General features: G+C 34.3%; 2 protein-coding genes across 4 annotated transcripts in view; one reads left to right on the forward strand and one right to left on the reverse strand.

The window, feature by feature from the left end:
* Nucleotides 1-5192, forward strand: part of LOC143235227 (phytanoyl-CoA dioxygenase, peroxisomal-like) — a 32521-nt gene extending 27329 nt beyond the window's left edge. For all 3 annotated transcript variants that reach the window (XM_076473175.1, XM_076473177.1, XM_076473176.1), the window contains 4 exons: nt 172-353; nt 800-955; nt 1285-1413; nt 3157-5192. In XM_076473175.1, coding sequence (XP_076329290.1) covers nt 172-353; nt 800-955; nt 1285-1413; nt 3157-3210 — 521 coding nt within the window. In that variant the 3' untranslated portion in view covers nt 3211-5192. The remainder of the gene's footprint in view (nt 1-171; nt 354-799; nt 956-1284; nt 1414-3156) is intronic.
* Nucleotides 5193-5694: 502 nt separating this feature from the next.
* LOC143234185 (uncharacterized) lies at nt 5695-8863 on the reverse strand. Its single transcript, XM_076471344.1, has 2 exons — nt 7938-8863; nt 5695-6983 (listed from the first exon to the last, which is right to left on the reverse strand). The coding sequence occupies exon 2, from the start codon at nt 6893-6895 to the stop codon at nt 6065-6067; it is 831 nt and encodes a 276-aa protein (XP_076327459.1). The 5' UTR covers nt 6896-6983; nt 7938-8863; the 3' UTR covers nt 5695-6064.
* Nucleotides 8864-17905: the final 9042 nt, after the last annotated feature.

Raw genomic sequence — 17905 nt, forward strand, 5'->3', positions numbered from 1 at the left:
TAATATATTAAAACTGCCTAATAGGAGTTTGTTGTTGACTGGTATTAGCATGGAGCTGAAGTTTCAGAATGCTTTAATAAGTTGCAAATTCATTATTTAAATTTTCTATAAAGATCTGTAGTATAAAAAAGAAAGTTCTTGTATTATTTTTCTTGTGTGTTAAATAATCAGGTACTTTGACCTCCCGGCATCCGCTGCACCAAGATCTACACTATTTCCCTTTTCGACCAGCAAATAAGATTGTATGTGCATGGACAGCTATGGAGCCTGTAACAAAAAATAATGGTTGTTTGGTAGCAGTTCCGGGATCTCACAAGGGAAAACTGTTGTGGCATGACTATCCAGACTGGGAGGTAAGAGAAATGTTGGTAGAAAACAAATTCTGTTTCTGAACAAACTTGAACTGTTCCTACAAATAAAAGGAAGAAATATGATACAAAGTAATTTGAGTTACAAATGCAAATATTTCTTGGAAAGACCTTACAGATATATAGTTCATTATTGAGCTCTGTAAATATATATTGCAACATGTAACGTTGAATTCCTATTGCTGACTCACTGTCTTCAGTATATTACATGTATGTTTAATTCTGTTCACTAACTCACTGTCTTGTATGTACTACCTGTATGTTTGATTGGTCAGCCATTAAGACAGTGTTATGTTTTGCTGTTGTCCTTTCATAGACTAATTAATCTCTTTAGTATAATAGTTTGATAACTTTTAAGATTAATTTTTAATTTTTTAACAAACAAGATTTGTTGTTGTGTATTCAAGTGGCTTTCATGTGATCTTATTCAGGGAGGTGTGAACAAAATGTACCATGGGATCAGAGACATGAAAAAGTCTGAAATGGAAAAACTAGCCTACCTAGAAATGGGTGCTGGGGACACCATATTTTTTCATCCAATCCTTATTCATGGGTCAGGAGCTAATAGGACCAATGGTTTTAGAAAAGTATGTTTTAAAGTACATAATTTTGGTGATTTGTTTACTAAATGATGACCAAAGCTTACATTATATTTATTTAAAGTGTTGATTATGGCTGTGAAACACATTTTGTAAGACCCTCATTTTGAAATTTTGTGGGTGTTTATCTTAGTTCTTCTGTTGTTGGGTTTGCTGTACTTATTGAGATAATCAAACAAAATGTTTTAATTTTTGTCAAAATACTGATTTCGTAAATAGTGTTACAAGAAGAGAAATTCTTATGTTTCATTGATAATGTAGTTATAGATATATAGGTTCTTGTAATACAGAGATATTGATTCTAATGTTTCTTTCAGGCTATTTCTTGTCATTATGCAGCCTCAGAATGTGAATATATAGATATACGAGGCACATCTCAAGAGAACATAGGAGAAGAAGTTATTCAGCTTGTCAGTAAACTGGGAATCGAACTGAGAGATTACCAAGTAAGTGTCATTTGTTACAACCTATAAATATACCAACTGTTTTGATCTATTTTTTTCTTTTCTTTTTTTAAGTTCATTGATTTCTGGTACTTGTGCTTTCTGAATGCATAATTTCATATTAAAAATCACTTGCCAGAGTTAACTACAAAGTTTGTTATGCCCAAAAATCGTATGAAATAATTCACAGCAAGGAAAAATAAAACTGTTTTTAAGGATGTGTACAAGATGTGCTATCCACAACAATAGTAACAGCATATGTACCAAGGTTTGTACAAGATGTGTTATCTACAACAACCTGTATCACAGTTTGTATGAATCATGTTGTCCACAATAATGTGTACCAAAGTTTATACAGGATATTCTGTCCACAACATGTGCCAAGGTTTGTACAAGATGTACTAGCTACAATATGTTCCAAGACTTGCTCATAAATCATCAACAAAATAATGTTTAAGGTACTTCTGTAGGGATTAGGTAAACAAAACTATACATCCAGTTTGCTGCTAGGTTAGGTACAACTCTGGTATATCATGATGCACATTCCATGCAGTAATCATTAGTGCTTGTCACAGTGATTGAGCTCATTAATAGAAAGAAGCAATACACAGAATGTACAAAAAATATCTACAAAAAATAATCAAAAAACAAACAATCATAAAACAAGGCTAAGTGTTGTAAGAAACTTTTCATAGATTTATGTAGATGGTTTGCTTAGTATTTCGATTAAGAACTAATCGAAGTCTTCTCAAGTTGGCTAAACTTTTAAAAATGTTATGTGGATTATGATGCTATCTAATTACTATAATTCATAATATATTTAATTAATTGCTTTCATTATCATGTTGATTTTAGTTCTGATCTATTTATATTGCTTGTTTTTTTTTACCAATTATCTGTAATATTTATCTAGTGTATATTCTGTTGCCTTCTAGAAACTCTGAGATATCTTAATCAAGCAATTTTTTATCCATCTTGAGCTATTTATTAATTCAATAATGCAGACCTGCAACAGTTTTATTGTCTTTAAATTTGTACATGTCCTACAGTAATTCCTGTACAATGAATTAAAAAATGATACCAGTTTTTCTCCATTGGCTACAAATTTTTGACATATGTAATTTTACATAAGTGAATTATTTTTGATGAAATTGGGTCACATTTTGTCATTCTTAAAATATTGGCAATAACTGACTATACATTCCTTTAGATCAATCATAGTATGAGAATCTTATCTATCATTCTAGAACCCAAACACAATAATAAAAATATTCATTGTGGTAAACAAAATAATTTGATTTGAGTAAAAGCTTTTTTTCTTCCTGATTTTTTAAAAATCCATGTGTGTTAAAAAAGAATGGAATATTATTTTTGTAATTTGCATCATTGAATTATGGAAGATCTGTTATTAAAACCAAAACAGCTTTTATGAAGTCTAAATATGCAGGTCTGTGTAACTTGTTAGTAGAATATAAATTGGAAATCCATGAATTAAATTTATTAATAATATTTTAACTTGGGTCCCTTTGTAGTTTAGTTGAAATCTCTGAACTAACAAAGTTAGTTTCCTTTGATGGATAAAGTACAAGTAGCCCATTCTCTTGCTATGCACTAAATAAAATCAGTTGAGTTTGAACTGATTATCAGAGTTTAAGTTAGTTTTGAAGATTGTTACTACATTTGTGTAACTAAATTCCTGAGGTTGAATTTACATATAAATGAAATAGTTTATGCTGTTTTCATTAGGATGTATGGCGTCTTCGAGGTCAGCTTGTACGTGGAAAACAGATTAATTTGTGATTAACCCAGAAAATGACAAAGCATCTGTTTTGTGTTTTTCTTTTGTTAATTACATAATTTTTAATAATTACAATATTTTTATCCTTAAAATAGTCTTAGCTCAATAATAAAAGTTAAACTATGACAGAAAATATTATTTTATTAAATTGTCATCCTGAAGTCCTAATTAGTGACTCAGACCAGTTTTCTCCAGGAATGGTAAACTTGTTATAACATTTATAGTTCTTTACACAAGGGGGAAATAGCACAGTTGTCCACTGTCTTTGTTGAATATTTTAAAAAATCTGTGAAATAGAATTTTACATAAAATACTATTAGTTTTATATAATAAAGTAAATACTGGACTAAAGAAATACTTCACCAGTGGTTTGGTCAGGACTTTTGTACAACAATGCAACTAGTACAGGTGAGCCAGTGGACAAATTACCAATTCTCCTGAACCTTCTGCATAAAGTTTATTAGTGAATGGTTCATCTAATGGATTATGGGAAGTATGTGAGGTGCACCTTGCCATTTTGGGTGTTATGGTCAATGATTGTTATGAAATGTGAGATGTAAAAAATGGATTTAGAAATAGGTGTCATTCCTTAATTTAAGTCAATCTTGTCATGTATTTGTTGTTTTAATTTGACAAACATTGTGTTACCTAAAACATTTGTTACTATCTTATTGTTAAAAGATAATTGATTTCTAAGTGATACTCAATTTTATTTTATTAAATAGTCATCTTGTATGAAGTTGCTGTACAACAGAATTATATATATATATATATTTCAGTTTCTAGCTTCAATAGAAAAGTAACCAGACTTTTAATTATTCTTGGAGCTGTTTCTAACAGGCATTCTTTTTAGTATTTTATCACAGCTATCTGCTGTAAACCTGTTACACTTTGTATAACATGAGCAGGGATAACTTAAAGCTAATTCTGGTAGCAATAAAACCTAAAACTGATCAGCCATAAATACATCTTTCATGAGACCTACTTACTATAGTTAATAGGGAAACATGAACTTAAAACGTTTAGTTTTGTGTATTACTTTACACACTATTACTTTGGAAACATAGTAAAATTTACTCAAACGTTTTTCAGTTTTGTATATTACTTTACTTACTGTAACTATGAACAATAGAATGTTTTGTATCTTGCTTATTATAGCTACTACATGGTGGCCCGTGAGTCCCTACCCATCCATATATCATATGTATTCAGTGTGTCTGTCTGGTGTCACCAGTATTCTTGCACTCATGTACACACATACTTGTCACAATACGCTCTTCAAGTGTAAATGGGCTTACATCGGCCATATTTCTCTGAAACAAAGAAACAAATTTATAATACATGTGTAATTGAATATAACATAATAACATATGGATGGGTAGGGACTTATTTGCCACCCTGTATGGTAACAATTACTGAAAATGATTTATTAGTTCAGAACGTGAACAATAATTATGTTAGAAGTAAATATTTAAGATATACTTTTAACGATTGATAAGCAGAGTGGCAGCTAGTCTGATCTATTGTGTACTTTTATCGTGATGAGACAGTGTTACATAAAGGTTAACTACTTAAATAAAAATCTGGCTACAAGAGTGATTTCTGTTACATTTGTAATATTCAACCATTTGAAATTTTCATTTATTCACTTGAATAAAACCAAAGCAGACTTGTTTTGAGTAACATATTCATTAAAGTAATTAAATGGGAATCTTAAGCGGTAACCTTGATACAGCTTATACTGACAATTATTTTAAGTTGATAGATTTTGATTTCAAGGATAACTATCGAAGGTAATTGACTTGGTTGGTTGTGAGTTAAACGTTACTAGTTAGTGCAACATATACTGCAACCAGCTTTTTACAAATCCTAAAGGTGTAATTATGAAGTGCATAATGTTATCTAATTTTTATGATCAAGAAAATACTTAAGTGTAAGAAATGTGCAGTGTATATCAAAAATAAAATTAATTCAAACCAGTGTTTGTTTTGAATTTTGTTTTAGACACATTAATGTTTCAAGATTTAGGTCTTGAAGTGTTTTTAAGCAAAGTTAACATTATCTCTTAAATAACCCCTTGAAGATACAATGTCTAGACAGTGAGCCTGACAATTTAGTTTGTTTTGTTACCACAGAAATGCACTCCACATTGTGGTGTGATGTTTTCACCATAAGTTATTTTTGAATTCTGCTATTTGATCAGGCAAAGAGTACCACCATGAATTGGTGGTAGATCTGTTAACTAAGTTCCTAGTTTATCACTACAAAATTAAGGATAGCTATTAAGTAAATTTGCTTTAAAATAATTAAAAAAAGCAGACAAAAACCACCATAATTTAAAGCATATTTGATGACAAATTAACTTTTTTTACCTGTAAATAATGTTGTAAAATGTATGAACTCATTAATTATATTGAACTGAAACTTTAAAACAGTTGTATGTGTTGTTTCTGCACAGTTCGAAACAGTTTATCATTTATTTAAAATCATTTATTCCAGGAAATTAAGAGTATTGAACAAACTCTAAGAATGGAGCTTATTGCTACTAGACCAAAAATGTATTTATGTACGTTTGTTTTATGTAGTTAGTTAATAATGAACACCTTTATGTAACAATAACAGTTACACATTGGATATATGTTCAAATATTTCAACATGGCATTTACAACACTGATACAGCAAACTACAGGTTAATTCCTAAAAAATGCAAAAATACAACCAGTTTCTATATTAGTCTTTTGAGTGTGTAAATAGACTTAGCTTGCTAGCAATTCATTTTGAATTTTTCTTCCATCCATTACATTGCTCCATAAGTAGTAATAGATCAGATGATCCAAACAATATCCAGAATTTTTATCAAGCCATTATTGCACCCAACATAATTCCAAGAATTACTCCACAAGTAATGATAGCTAAAATGATCCATAACACACCAATATGCCCTTGACAACACACTTGTTTAACGTCAAAAGGGTCTTCTTGGAACTTTACAGCAGACTTGAAGAATTGTCCATCTCTCATAATAACATCTCTAGCAGGGTATTGAGTTATTGCAGCAGCATCATGACACACCGAGTATGGAATATGTGCTCCTGGAAAGAAAGTGTCGGATACTACAGGTGATGGTAGATTTACTCTCGGGGGTAAAGGGGGAGGTTCTAATTTTGATTGATTAAATCGTTTACTTTCTCGTTTTGAAATTGACTTACAGTCCAGTGGTAATCTCTGTTTATATTCTTGGTCTCCTAAGTTCAACATAGAATCATAAGAGCGAAAAGGATGGTGGTTGTAATTGAGTCTGTGGTCGTGCACTGGACATGTACCACCATACCAAGAATTTGAGTTCAATGATGGAACACTAAAGTTTGACCTTAAAGTCCCTGAACGATACAGTTTGAATCTTTTTATCTCATTGTGACTTAATGCTGGAGTAAAGTCTCGATATATAGTATCTAAATATTTCCTTTGTCTTTTTTCTACTTTTTGTTTTTTTAATTCATTTCTCCTAGCCATGGACATTTCATGGCCTTCACCAGATGAAATCGATGACATCAAAGAGGGGTCAGACTGATAGTTTTTCACAGGTATTTGTGAAGGTTTGGCTGCAAGAAAGATTATATCTCGATGTCTCCAAGCCATAGGTGTTTTTGGATCTCCATGGTCCAAGGGTCTTGAAAAGTTATTCATTCTTCAGATAATTAATGGAGTATTTTATGTATTGTAGTACCTTTCTTCTAGAAAGTTGATAAATTCCTCAACATACGGATTAATCAGGCTGAAATAAAAGGTAAACCCACTGAAAATCATTACCAGGTTCAACATCTTAGTTAATAAAACTCATTGTAAATAATAATCAAACTGAAGTAAATATTAAAACCACTAAAAATCTTTATCTCATAAAATAAAATAGTATCTATTTAAAGGACTTTATCGAGAATGTTTTTATTCAAAATTTTATTTTTTATTAATGACAAACCTACACAAGAGGTTATCTGTGCTCTGCCTACCATGGGTGGCGAAACCCGGTTTCTTGTGGTATAAGTCCGCAAGCATACTACTGTGTTACTGGGGGCCTTTATTCAAGAGATTTCAATAGCATCACAAATGCACACCACTGTAGAAACATTAATAACCAACATTTACTGTTGATACGATACCAAGCTTATAGTTTACCTCGGTTAACATATCCATGTTTGTACTTGACATTTAAGTGTTACCCCAAACAAATGCATTTTAATCAGAAGTAGTGGCAAAAGATAAACTTTACGTCTATAAAAACACTCGGAATTAGTTGTTTTATAGCTACGTAAAGTTTGCTTGCTGTTATATCTTGCATAAATGCTATCGGAAACAAAAAATCCCATTTAAAGCAGAAATCGAATGTGTATATGATAAATTGTTTTTCGCTGTTATGCTTTCCAGTGGCGTGTTTGCGGATTTATAATGCTACAAATCTTATTTCGGTATCCGTGGTGAGCAGAGCACAAATAGCTCATGGTGTAGCTTTGTGCTTAACTACAAATAAAACATTGTTTTATTAACACAGTGTAAATACACTACGCCTAAGTTACTCTCACTTTTCGTTTATTCATTCATATTTATACAGTGAACTGAAAACAGTCCTGGTGGACTGTTAACATGCTACTTTCATGTCATTGCACGTTTAAAATAAGCTAGATAATTCTAAACTCGTATAAAGACAATGATTCAAACAAAACTCTGAAATTACCAGTTCTGATTGTTGAAACGCATAAGATAGTCTTTTGGCACAACGGTGAAGAAAAGACGGATACCATCTTGATAAGGAACATCTCAACCAAGACTTGAATATCGCATATCCAGGCATAGAGTCACAAGAAGAACCTGCTATGTCAAGGACGACTTCAATCCGCTCACCCAAAACTGGTCTGTTGGACTGCTTTCCGAACGATGACACTATAATACCTGTTTACATATCGCGCTCCCTGAAGCATGAATATTACTTCCGTGTGTTCTTTACCTAACTATTACGTTCACTTTTCATCATTAAAATCTAACATTAAGATTTTAACCTACATCTTGCGATATTTATTCAGATCCTACAGATAAGTTCTTCGCTTCCAACATCTTGTACACAGTGGCCGCTAATGTCGAATATTTGCTAGAAAGATCTCAGTATCTTTAAATTATCGCAAACATTCCCAAAAATGAAAACTAAAGTAATTTCATGAAAACTTTTCTTTGACATGGAATTTTAACGACGTTGCAACTACGGATTATTTATATCATTATCTCAAACAAGCAAAATGGATATTTTCTAGTTCTTCAACTTTCAAATGCAAAACAGGTTTGAATCTGTAATTCAAATGGTTGTCTGTATGATAATTTGGAGGAACCATGACCAGATCCTTCAAGAATGAATAACGCCAAAAGTATTTTAATTTACAATTCGTTAAATAAACCAACTATTACCAGTAAAATCAATTTATATCAAAAATAAACGTGTTTTATGATCATAACACACGCGCCCATACCCTAGGACAGCTAGAGATAAACCAGAAAACATTAAGCTCTCCTACATCTCTCGTGTGGTAAAGAAACAAGAAAAAAAAAAATTGATTAGTTTCTTTGTTCTTAAAGTGATGAATAAAACATAGAAAGTAACAGAAAAGAGACTGATCAATAAATCACAGAAAATAATCACTTTTTATTATCAACAGAACAGAGAACCTCGTCAATAAAACAAAGAAAATGATAAAAAAAATATGTATTTAACAAAACATAAAACCTTATGAACAAATATAGAAAGTGATTAACAGAACAGAGAAACTGATCATTGTTTGTTTGTTTTTAATTTCGCACAAAGCAACACGAGGGCTATCTCTGCCAGCCGTCGCTAATTTAGCAGTGTAAGACGAGAGGGAAGGCAGCTAGTCATCACCACCAACTCTTGGGCTACTCTTTTACCAACGAATAGTGGGATTGACCGTACCATTATAACGCCCCACGGCTGAAAGAGCGAGCGACGGGGATGCGAACCCGCGATTACGAATCGCACGCCTTAACACGCTTGACCATGCCGGGCCTAGAAAAAGATAAAAAATAAAACATAGAAAGTGATTAATATAACACATAAACGCGAGTTACGACAGAAAGTGTTCGTACCCCTGCGTCATGAGTTTTTTTTCATAACTTAAAAAGCATCACGATTAGGATAATAAAAGTATAGTATATTATAAATATTGTACTAACACACATCTACATATATTTTTATGTAAATTGAACGACAAATAAACTGTTTATAAACAAATAACTAAACATAGGAGGGGCAAAAAGTGTTCGTGCGTCTACTTTAGTGGTCAGTTGTGTAGCCTTTCAGATGAATAACTTGGCGCAATCTCTCATCATAGACCTCCATGATCGTTTGACAGTACTCGACTGGTATTTTCTTCCATTCTTCTTTACAGAAGTCCTCCAACTCTTGCAAGTTTATCGGATGTCACTGATGAACCCTGGTCTTCAATTCATGCCAAACGTTTTCAATTGGGTTGAGATCGGGTGACTGCGATAGCCACTCCAGAACGCTTATATGGTTCCTCTGCAACCAGGATTGCACATATTTCGATGTGTGCTCAGGGTCATTATCGTGCTGGAAGATCCAACGACGCCCAATCCGCAAGTTCCGAGCATCATTCTTGATATAAGTGCCTAATATATCAACGTACTCTTCTTTCTTTTCATGATTCCGTTGACACTGTGAAGGCTGCCTACACCAGAAGAGTTGAAGCAACCCCATAGAACGATCGAGCCACTTCCGTGTTTAACTGTGGGGACGGTGTTCTTTGGAAGATTTCGTTCTCCCTTCTTACGGAAAATATTGAAACATCATTGTGGCCGAAAAGCTCAATTTTAGACTCGTCTGATCAAAAATTACTCTTCCAACAGGTAAAGGGTTTATCTACATGCTTTCTTGCATACCTCATTCGTGCTTCTAAATGAACAGGCTTTAAATATGGAGTTCTACGAGGACGGCATGCTTTGAACCAAGAAGAGCGTAACATGTTCGTAACTGTAAAGGTGCTTACTTCAACCCCAGTTTCTGTATGTCATTATGTGTTAAACGAGAATTCCTACTAACTTCTCTGAAAACCTTCCGTTTGGTTCTCTCTGAATTTTGGTGGGGCGTCCGGAACGAGGGAGGTTAGCAGTTGATCCTGTCAGCTTAAACTTGGCAATTATGCTTTGAACAGTAGATCTCGGCACATTAAGTTGTGTAGCAATACCGGAAAGAGACACACGAGACTTGTATTTTACAATAATTCGGTTTTTTAAATCACTGGACAGTTGTTTCCTGTTCGCCATGATGACCAAGCAGATAATGACGGAGACGGCGCTAAATTGCCGGAAGTAAATTTTTTGCTGGCTAAATTCCAATAATTATGAACCCAGTGTCTAGTTCTGGAATGGTATAATGTAGTTTATTCGCCAAACTAAACAAAATTTTTACGGGAATATCAGTTTTTTCACACGTTCTGAACTGTACGAACACTTTCTGCTCCTCTTATTTTTGGTTATTTGTTTATAAACAGTTTATTTGTTCTTTAATTTACATAAAATGTATGTATATGTGTGTTTGTATAATATTCATAGTATACTACACGTATATTAGCTTAATCGTGATACTTTTTAAGTTATGAGCAAAAAACTACTCGAGACCCAGGGGTACGAATATTTTCTGTCGTAACTGTAGAAAGTGATTAATATAACACATAAACAGATGAATAAAACATGGAAAGTGGATTACCAGAGCAGAGAAACTGATTATTAAAACACAAATAATAATCACTTTTTACTAATCAACAGAACAGATATTCTGATCAATGAAACATAAAAAGTGATTAACAGATCAGACGAGCTGATTAAGACATTTGCAGCAACGTTTTGCAAGAAAATTTCTTCCAAAATTATCTCAACTACATAGTTTAACCTCATCCACGCCTACAGTTTTAGTGATGACGAGATAAGTTTATATGATATTATTTGTATGGTTGAAAATGTTTTTGGAAGTTCGAATATTCGTTCTATTAATAACCACTATTACTTATTATATGTGTATTTATACGAGTTTTTATATGACTTTTTGTCGCTTTGAAAATCGAGGGAAAACCTGAGTATGAAGATATTTCCAATTTAAAGGTGGTTACATCACAGCCACTTGAAGATCTTTGTGTTATCGACAAACACTTGAAGATTTCATCTCAAAAGGTGAGTGAAACTATGCAATGTTATTGGATATAAAGAGGTGTTTTGAAAAAAATAGCAACCAAGTAGTCAGAAAAAAAGTGTGTGTAAGTATCGGGCATTGACCGTCACGGGCCGCTTGGCACCACTGAACCAACACTCTAGAAATACCAGGTTTATTATACTTTTCATGCTGTCACCTATTTATAACCTTGAAGATTATCCATGCTCATTCCATTGCTATAGTTGAATGTTGTTTTCTAGAATCAGGTAAAACGTTTCCAGTGAGATTTGCAACTTTAACTTGACTTACTGGGAGTAGATATATTTCCGCTTCATGGCATGGCTAGGTGGGTTAAAGCGTTCGGCTCGTGGGTTCGAACCAAACATGCTCGCCCTTTCAGCCGTGGGGGCGTTATAATGTTAGAGACAATCCCACTATTCGTTGGTAAAAGAGTAGGCGGTGGGTAGTGATGACTAGCTGCCTTCCCTCTAGTCTTACACTACTAAATTAGGGACGGCTAGCGCAGATAGCCCTCGTGTAACTTTGAGGGAAATTCAAAAACAAACAATCCGCTTCACAAGATGTATTAACGAAGTTTGCTATGTTTTATATTGTTATGTTAAATATTTCCTTGTGAGCGAATTATTTATTTTCTAGTAGGTTTTTTTTCAGCGCGATTAAGCTCTAGGATATCGTATTTATTTAAACAAACAAGTATTTTGCCAAACGAAAATTATGTAACTGTGATAATCGTAACAATAGACTGTTTCTCTTAATAATACTGTCATCGTCAATAACACAATAATACAATAACAGTGCCACTGTTATTAATACTGTATTAGTTATTAATAGTGTCACTGCTAATAATATTGTCATTGTCAATAATACTGTGTTATTGGTAATAATATTTTGACACTGTTAATAATACCGTGGCACTACTAATAAGTTTATGTCAGTCTTAACCATAGAGGGCCACTAATAATGACAACGTCATTTTATCAACACCTGACTGTGTTTAATCTAAATAATATAACTTGTTTCGCTTAGTTTGTTTAAACTATTGCAATGGCTTCGTATGTTTAACTATAACAATTAGCTTAATATATACGCGTTTAAATTATTTGTTCTATTTTAGTTTAATAATTTGTCCCAATTTCATAAACAGATATACAAATATATTCGAATCCTGGTCCCACTAAAGTTGCTTGTTCTTCCAGACGTGGGGGCGTTTTAAAATACGGTGAGTCTCACTATTTATTGGTGTCGGACGGTAATGGCTAGCTACTTTCCTTTCACTGCTAAATTAGAAACGGTAGGGCAGGTAGACGTCGTTTAGTTTGTGTGAAATTCAAAACAAACAAATTAGTTGGTGAAACAAGTTTTGTACACACTTTGAACCGGATATGAATATATATTTTTTACAATCAACACGTAGCACAAAACACAAAAATGTACAAGGAAACAAACAAAGTTACGGGCAACAATTATGCAGCATATCAAATGACTAAGGAAGTAACACAAACAGAAGTTATAGAAGCAATAAGAGCAACCAAGAACAAAGCACTAGCAGAAGATCCCATACAAGTTAAACCAAGAACAAAGCACTAGCAGAAGATCCCATACAAGTTAAACCAAGAACAAAGCACTAGCAGAAGGTCCTATACAAGTTAAACCAAGAACAAAGCACCAGTAGAAGGTCCCATACAAGTTAAACCAAGAACAAAGCACTAGCAGAAGGTCCTATACAAGTTAAACCAAGAACAAAGCACTAGCAGAAGGTCCCATACAAGTTAAACCAAGAACAAAGCACTAGCAGAAGGTCCTATACAAGTTAAACCAAGAACAAAGCACTAGCAGAAGATCCTATATAAGTTAAACCAAGAACAAAGCACCAGTAGAAGGTCCCATACAAGTTAAACCAAGAACAAAGCACTAGCAGAAGGTCCTATACAAGTTAAACCAAGAACAAAGCACTAGCAGAAGGTCCCATACAAGTTAAACCAAGAACAAAGCACTAGCAGAAGGTCCCATACAAGTTAAACCAAGAACAAAGCACTAGCAGAAGGTCCCATACAAGTTAAACCAAGAACAAAGCACTAGCAGAAGGTCCCATACAAGTTAAACCAAGAACAAAGCACTAGCAGAAGGTCCCATACAAGTTAAACCAAGAACAAAGCACTAGCAGAAGGTCCCATACAAGTTAAACCAAGAACAAAGCACTAGCAGAAGGTCCCATACAAGTTAAACCAAGAACAAAGCACTAGCAAAATGGTCCCATACAAGTTAAACCAAGAACAAAGCACTAGCAGAAGGTCCCATACAAGTTAAACCAAGAACAAAGCACTAGCAGAAGGTCCCATACAAGTTAAACCAAGAACAAAGCACTAGCAGAAGGTCCCATACAAGTTAAACCAAGAACAAAGCACTAGCAGAAGGTCCCATACAAGTTAAACCAAGAACAAAGCACTAGCAGAAGGTCCCATACAAGTTAAACCAAGAACAAAGCACTAGCAGAAGGTCCCATACAAGTTAAACCAAGAACAAAGCACTAGCAGAAGGTCCCATACAAGTTAAACCAAGAACAAAGCACTAGCAGAAGGTCCCATACAAGTTAAACCAAGAACAAAACACTAGCAGAAGGTCCCATACAAGTTAAACCAAGAACAAAGCACTAGCAGAAGGTCCCATACAAGTTAAACCAAGAACAAAGCACTAGCAGAAGGTCCCATACAAGTTAAACCAAGAACAAAGCACTAGCAGAAGGTCCCATACAAGTTAAACCAAGAACAAAGCACTAGCAGAAGGTCCCATACAAGTTAAACCAAGAACAAAGCACTAGCAGAAGGTCCCATACAAGTTAAACCAAGAACAAAGCACTAGCAGAAGGTCCCATACAAGTTAAACCAAGAACAAAGCACTAGCAGAAGGTCCCATACAAGTTAAACCAAGAACAAAGCACTAGCAGAAGTCCCATACAAGTTAAACCAAGAACAAAGCACTAGCAGAAGGTCCCATACAAGTTAAACCAAGGCACTAGCAGAAGATCCATACAAGTTAAACCAAGAACAAAGCACTAGCAGAAGGTCCCATACAAGTTAAACCAAGAACAAAACACTAGCAGAAGGTCCCATACAAGTTAAACCAAGAACAAAGCACTAGCAGAAGGTCCTATACAAGTTAAACCAAGAACAAAGCACTAGCAGAAGGTCCTATACAAGTTAAACCAAGAACAAAGCACTAGCAGAAGGTCCCATACAAGTTAAACCAAGAACAAAGCACTAGCAGAAGGTCCTATACAAGTTAAACCAAGAACAAAGCACTAGCAGAAGGTCCTATACAAGTTAAACCAAGAACAAAGCACTAGCAGAAGGTCCTATACAAGTTAAACCAAGAACAAAGAATTGCAGAAGGTCCCATAGAAGTTAAACCAAGAACAAAGCTCTAGCAGAAGGTCCCATACAAGTTAAACCAAGAACAAAGCACTAGCAGAAGGTCCCATACAAGTTAAACCAAGAACAAAGCACTAGCAGAAGGTCCTATACAAGTTAAACCAAGAACAAAGCACTAGCAGAAGGTCCTATACAAGTTAAACCAAGAACAAAGCACTAGCAGAAGGTCCCATACAAGTTAAACCAAGAACAAAGCACTAGCAGAAGGTCCCATACAAGTTAAACCAAGAACAAAGCACTAGCAGAAGGTCCCATACAAGTTAAACCAAGAACAAAGCACTAGCAGAAGGTCCCATACAAGTTAAACCAAGAACAAAGCACTAGCAAAAGGTCCCATACAAGTTAAACCAAGAACAAAGCACTAGCAGAAGGTCCCATACAAGTTATCCTCTTCGGAAAAGGTTCATAGGTTGCTTGAAACGTAACAGCACTATTTAACATATATATTTAAACTCTGGTTGCATCCAAATTTATTTTAACCTACCGTAAAGGAGGAAAGTAAGCTAATAAACCGAACAGTTACCATCCAATCAGTTGCAAATACAAGATGCTAGAGAGAATAGTAAGAAATCGACTTTCCACATTTCTGTTATGACATCTAAATTACTCGAACTACAAGATGAACTAAGAATATTCAGATAAACGACAAATCATTCACTGTATTATTGTTAATAATACTCTGTCACTAAATCCATAGGAGGTAGTTTTAACAAAACAAAAACGCACTGTCACATGCTTTCTCAATATTGGGAAGACATTCGACACTGTATGGCACTATGGTCTTAGGTTTCGCATGGTAAATGTAAACCAGAATGCTAACAAATGACAATGTTTTCTTTTTCAGAGGGACGGGATTTTTTCTGAGTATCTCCCACATTCTACCCCCGAAGCGAGATCTTAACAGGTCCCATTCTATCATCATCGAAATTTATTTTAACAGTGGGAAAGAACAAAATAGTATTTTAAATCAATAAACTACCTTGACAGAACAAAAAATATATATCCTCGTGAATGTTCAAACCTATTGCTGGCTCAATAAATAGCTTTGTTTTTAACTTTTGTACATTATAACATGCTAAACAACCTGAAACCTATTTGTCTTTTGTGCGAGTTTTATACGAAGTTAATCGAGAAAGTTACAATTAAGCATAACTATAACACATAATTCAAATGCGATTAGTAATTAGAATGGAAAACAAGCGAAACTAAAATAACGAAAATCGAGTAACAGAACTGACAACAAAACACGTGTGTTAATGCAAAGTTGTTTGATTGTTTTTGAATTTCGCGCAAAGCTACTCAAGGGCTATCTGCGCTAGCCATCCCTAGTTCAGCAGTATAAGACTAGAGAGAAAACAGCTATTCATCACTACCCACCGCCAACTCTTAGGCTACTCTTTTACCAACGAATAGTGGGATTCACCGTACCATTATAACGCCACCACGGCTGAAAGGGCGAGCATATTTGGTACGACCGGGATTCGAACCCGCGACCATCGGATTACAAGTCGAACGCCTTAACCCACCTGACCACGCCGGGCCTTAATGCATAGTCAATATTAATTTCAGAGACAACTAAATCTTAAAAGACATCAGTGAGTGCACTTCAAATATTGCATTAGGTTTGTCATTTATACGAAATCACTTATATAGATAAACCACTCACATTATCATTATCTTTGATAGTTCACTTTATAACAATCAATAGTTCACTTGTAATAGTTTCTCTGAATATCCAGTATACATCCAATAATCTCATGTGTCGTAATCCAAATTATCCAGTACTGACGTAAACTAATTCTAAGGTGGATTTACGGAAACGTAGATAGGTTTAAATTATTATCAGATACTAAGTTAAAGTAGCTTTCAGTTGGATTTACTTCAATGTAAAAGAAATGAAGTAATTATCCAGTTTATCAGATACCAAGTTAAACTAGCTTTGAGGTGGATTTACTTCTATGTAAATAAGGTGAAGTAATTATCCTGGGGCAGTGTTACTATAGTTTTGGTATCTCAGCTTATACTGACTGGCTTTACAGTTTCACTTCTGTATTGGCTTCCGATAGCACATCAGCGTGTCTGCTGGCTTACAACGTTACAAATCGGTTTTTGATACCCATGATGGACAGAATAAAGATCGTCCATTGTGTGGCTCTGTATTTAGCTACAAACAAACAAAACACTCCTATATTTAATCTGCTACCTACTCTTTCGCAAGTAAAACTATTATTTAAATGAGATAATTGATTTTTTCAGTCCCGGTCTATCGCACATAAAAAGTTTGGCATATTTGTAGTAACTTAATCTTATCTGATGTTGACAATAAAATGTTATATTTTTGACTGTTATTTTCTCATAATAAAGATCTTACAATCTGATCTAACATAAAAAAGGCATCTACTAAGAACGTATTTTAATGAAGACGTTTTGAACAAAATATTATGAACTAACGTTAATATCTTAATTTAGATCGTGTGGAAGTTTCATATTTTTAAAATACAACGAATTATATTGGTACTTGAATACTAACAGAGTTGGTTGTTTCCGTGTAGTATGAATAAGATAGAATATACTAATTTTTAGCATCTGTCTACAACAAGCAGTCAAAAATCCAGTCAACTCTGCATCATTTTTCAGGTACACATACTTTATTCTTTCCATCGCTAATAATCAGTCGTAGGCAGCTTTGATTTGATTTGACTTTTGAAATTCATGCAAAGCTACACGAGGGCTATCTGCGCTAGAGTCCCTAATTTAGCAGTGTAAGACAAGAGGGAAGGTAGCTAGTCGTCACCATCCACCGCCAGCTCTTGGTCTACTCTTTTACCAATGAATAGTGGGATTGACCATCACATTATAATGCTCCCACTGCTGAAAGGGGAAGCATGTTTGGTGTGACGGGGATTCGAACCCACAACACTCGGATTACGAGTCGAGTGCTTTAACCACCTGGCCTCCTGGTTTTGTGTCTGATTACTTTATTCCAAACTTAACGTTACCTATAAATCGAGTGGACAGGAGATA

Source organism: Tachypleus tridentatus, chromosome 12 (genome assembly GCF_004210375.1).
Source record: "Tachypleus tridentatus isolate NWPU-2018 chromosome 12, ASM421037v1, whole genome shotgun sequence".
NCBI classification, from domain to species: Eukaryota; Metazoa; Arthropoda; class Merostomata; order Xiphosura; family Limulidae; genus Tachypleus; species Tachypleus tridentatus.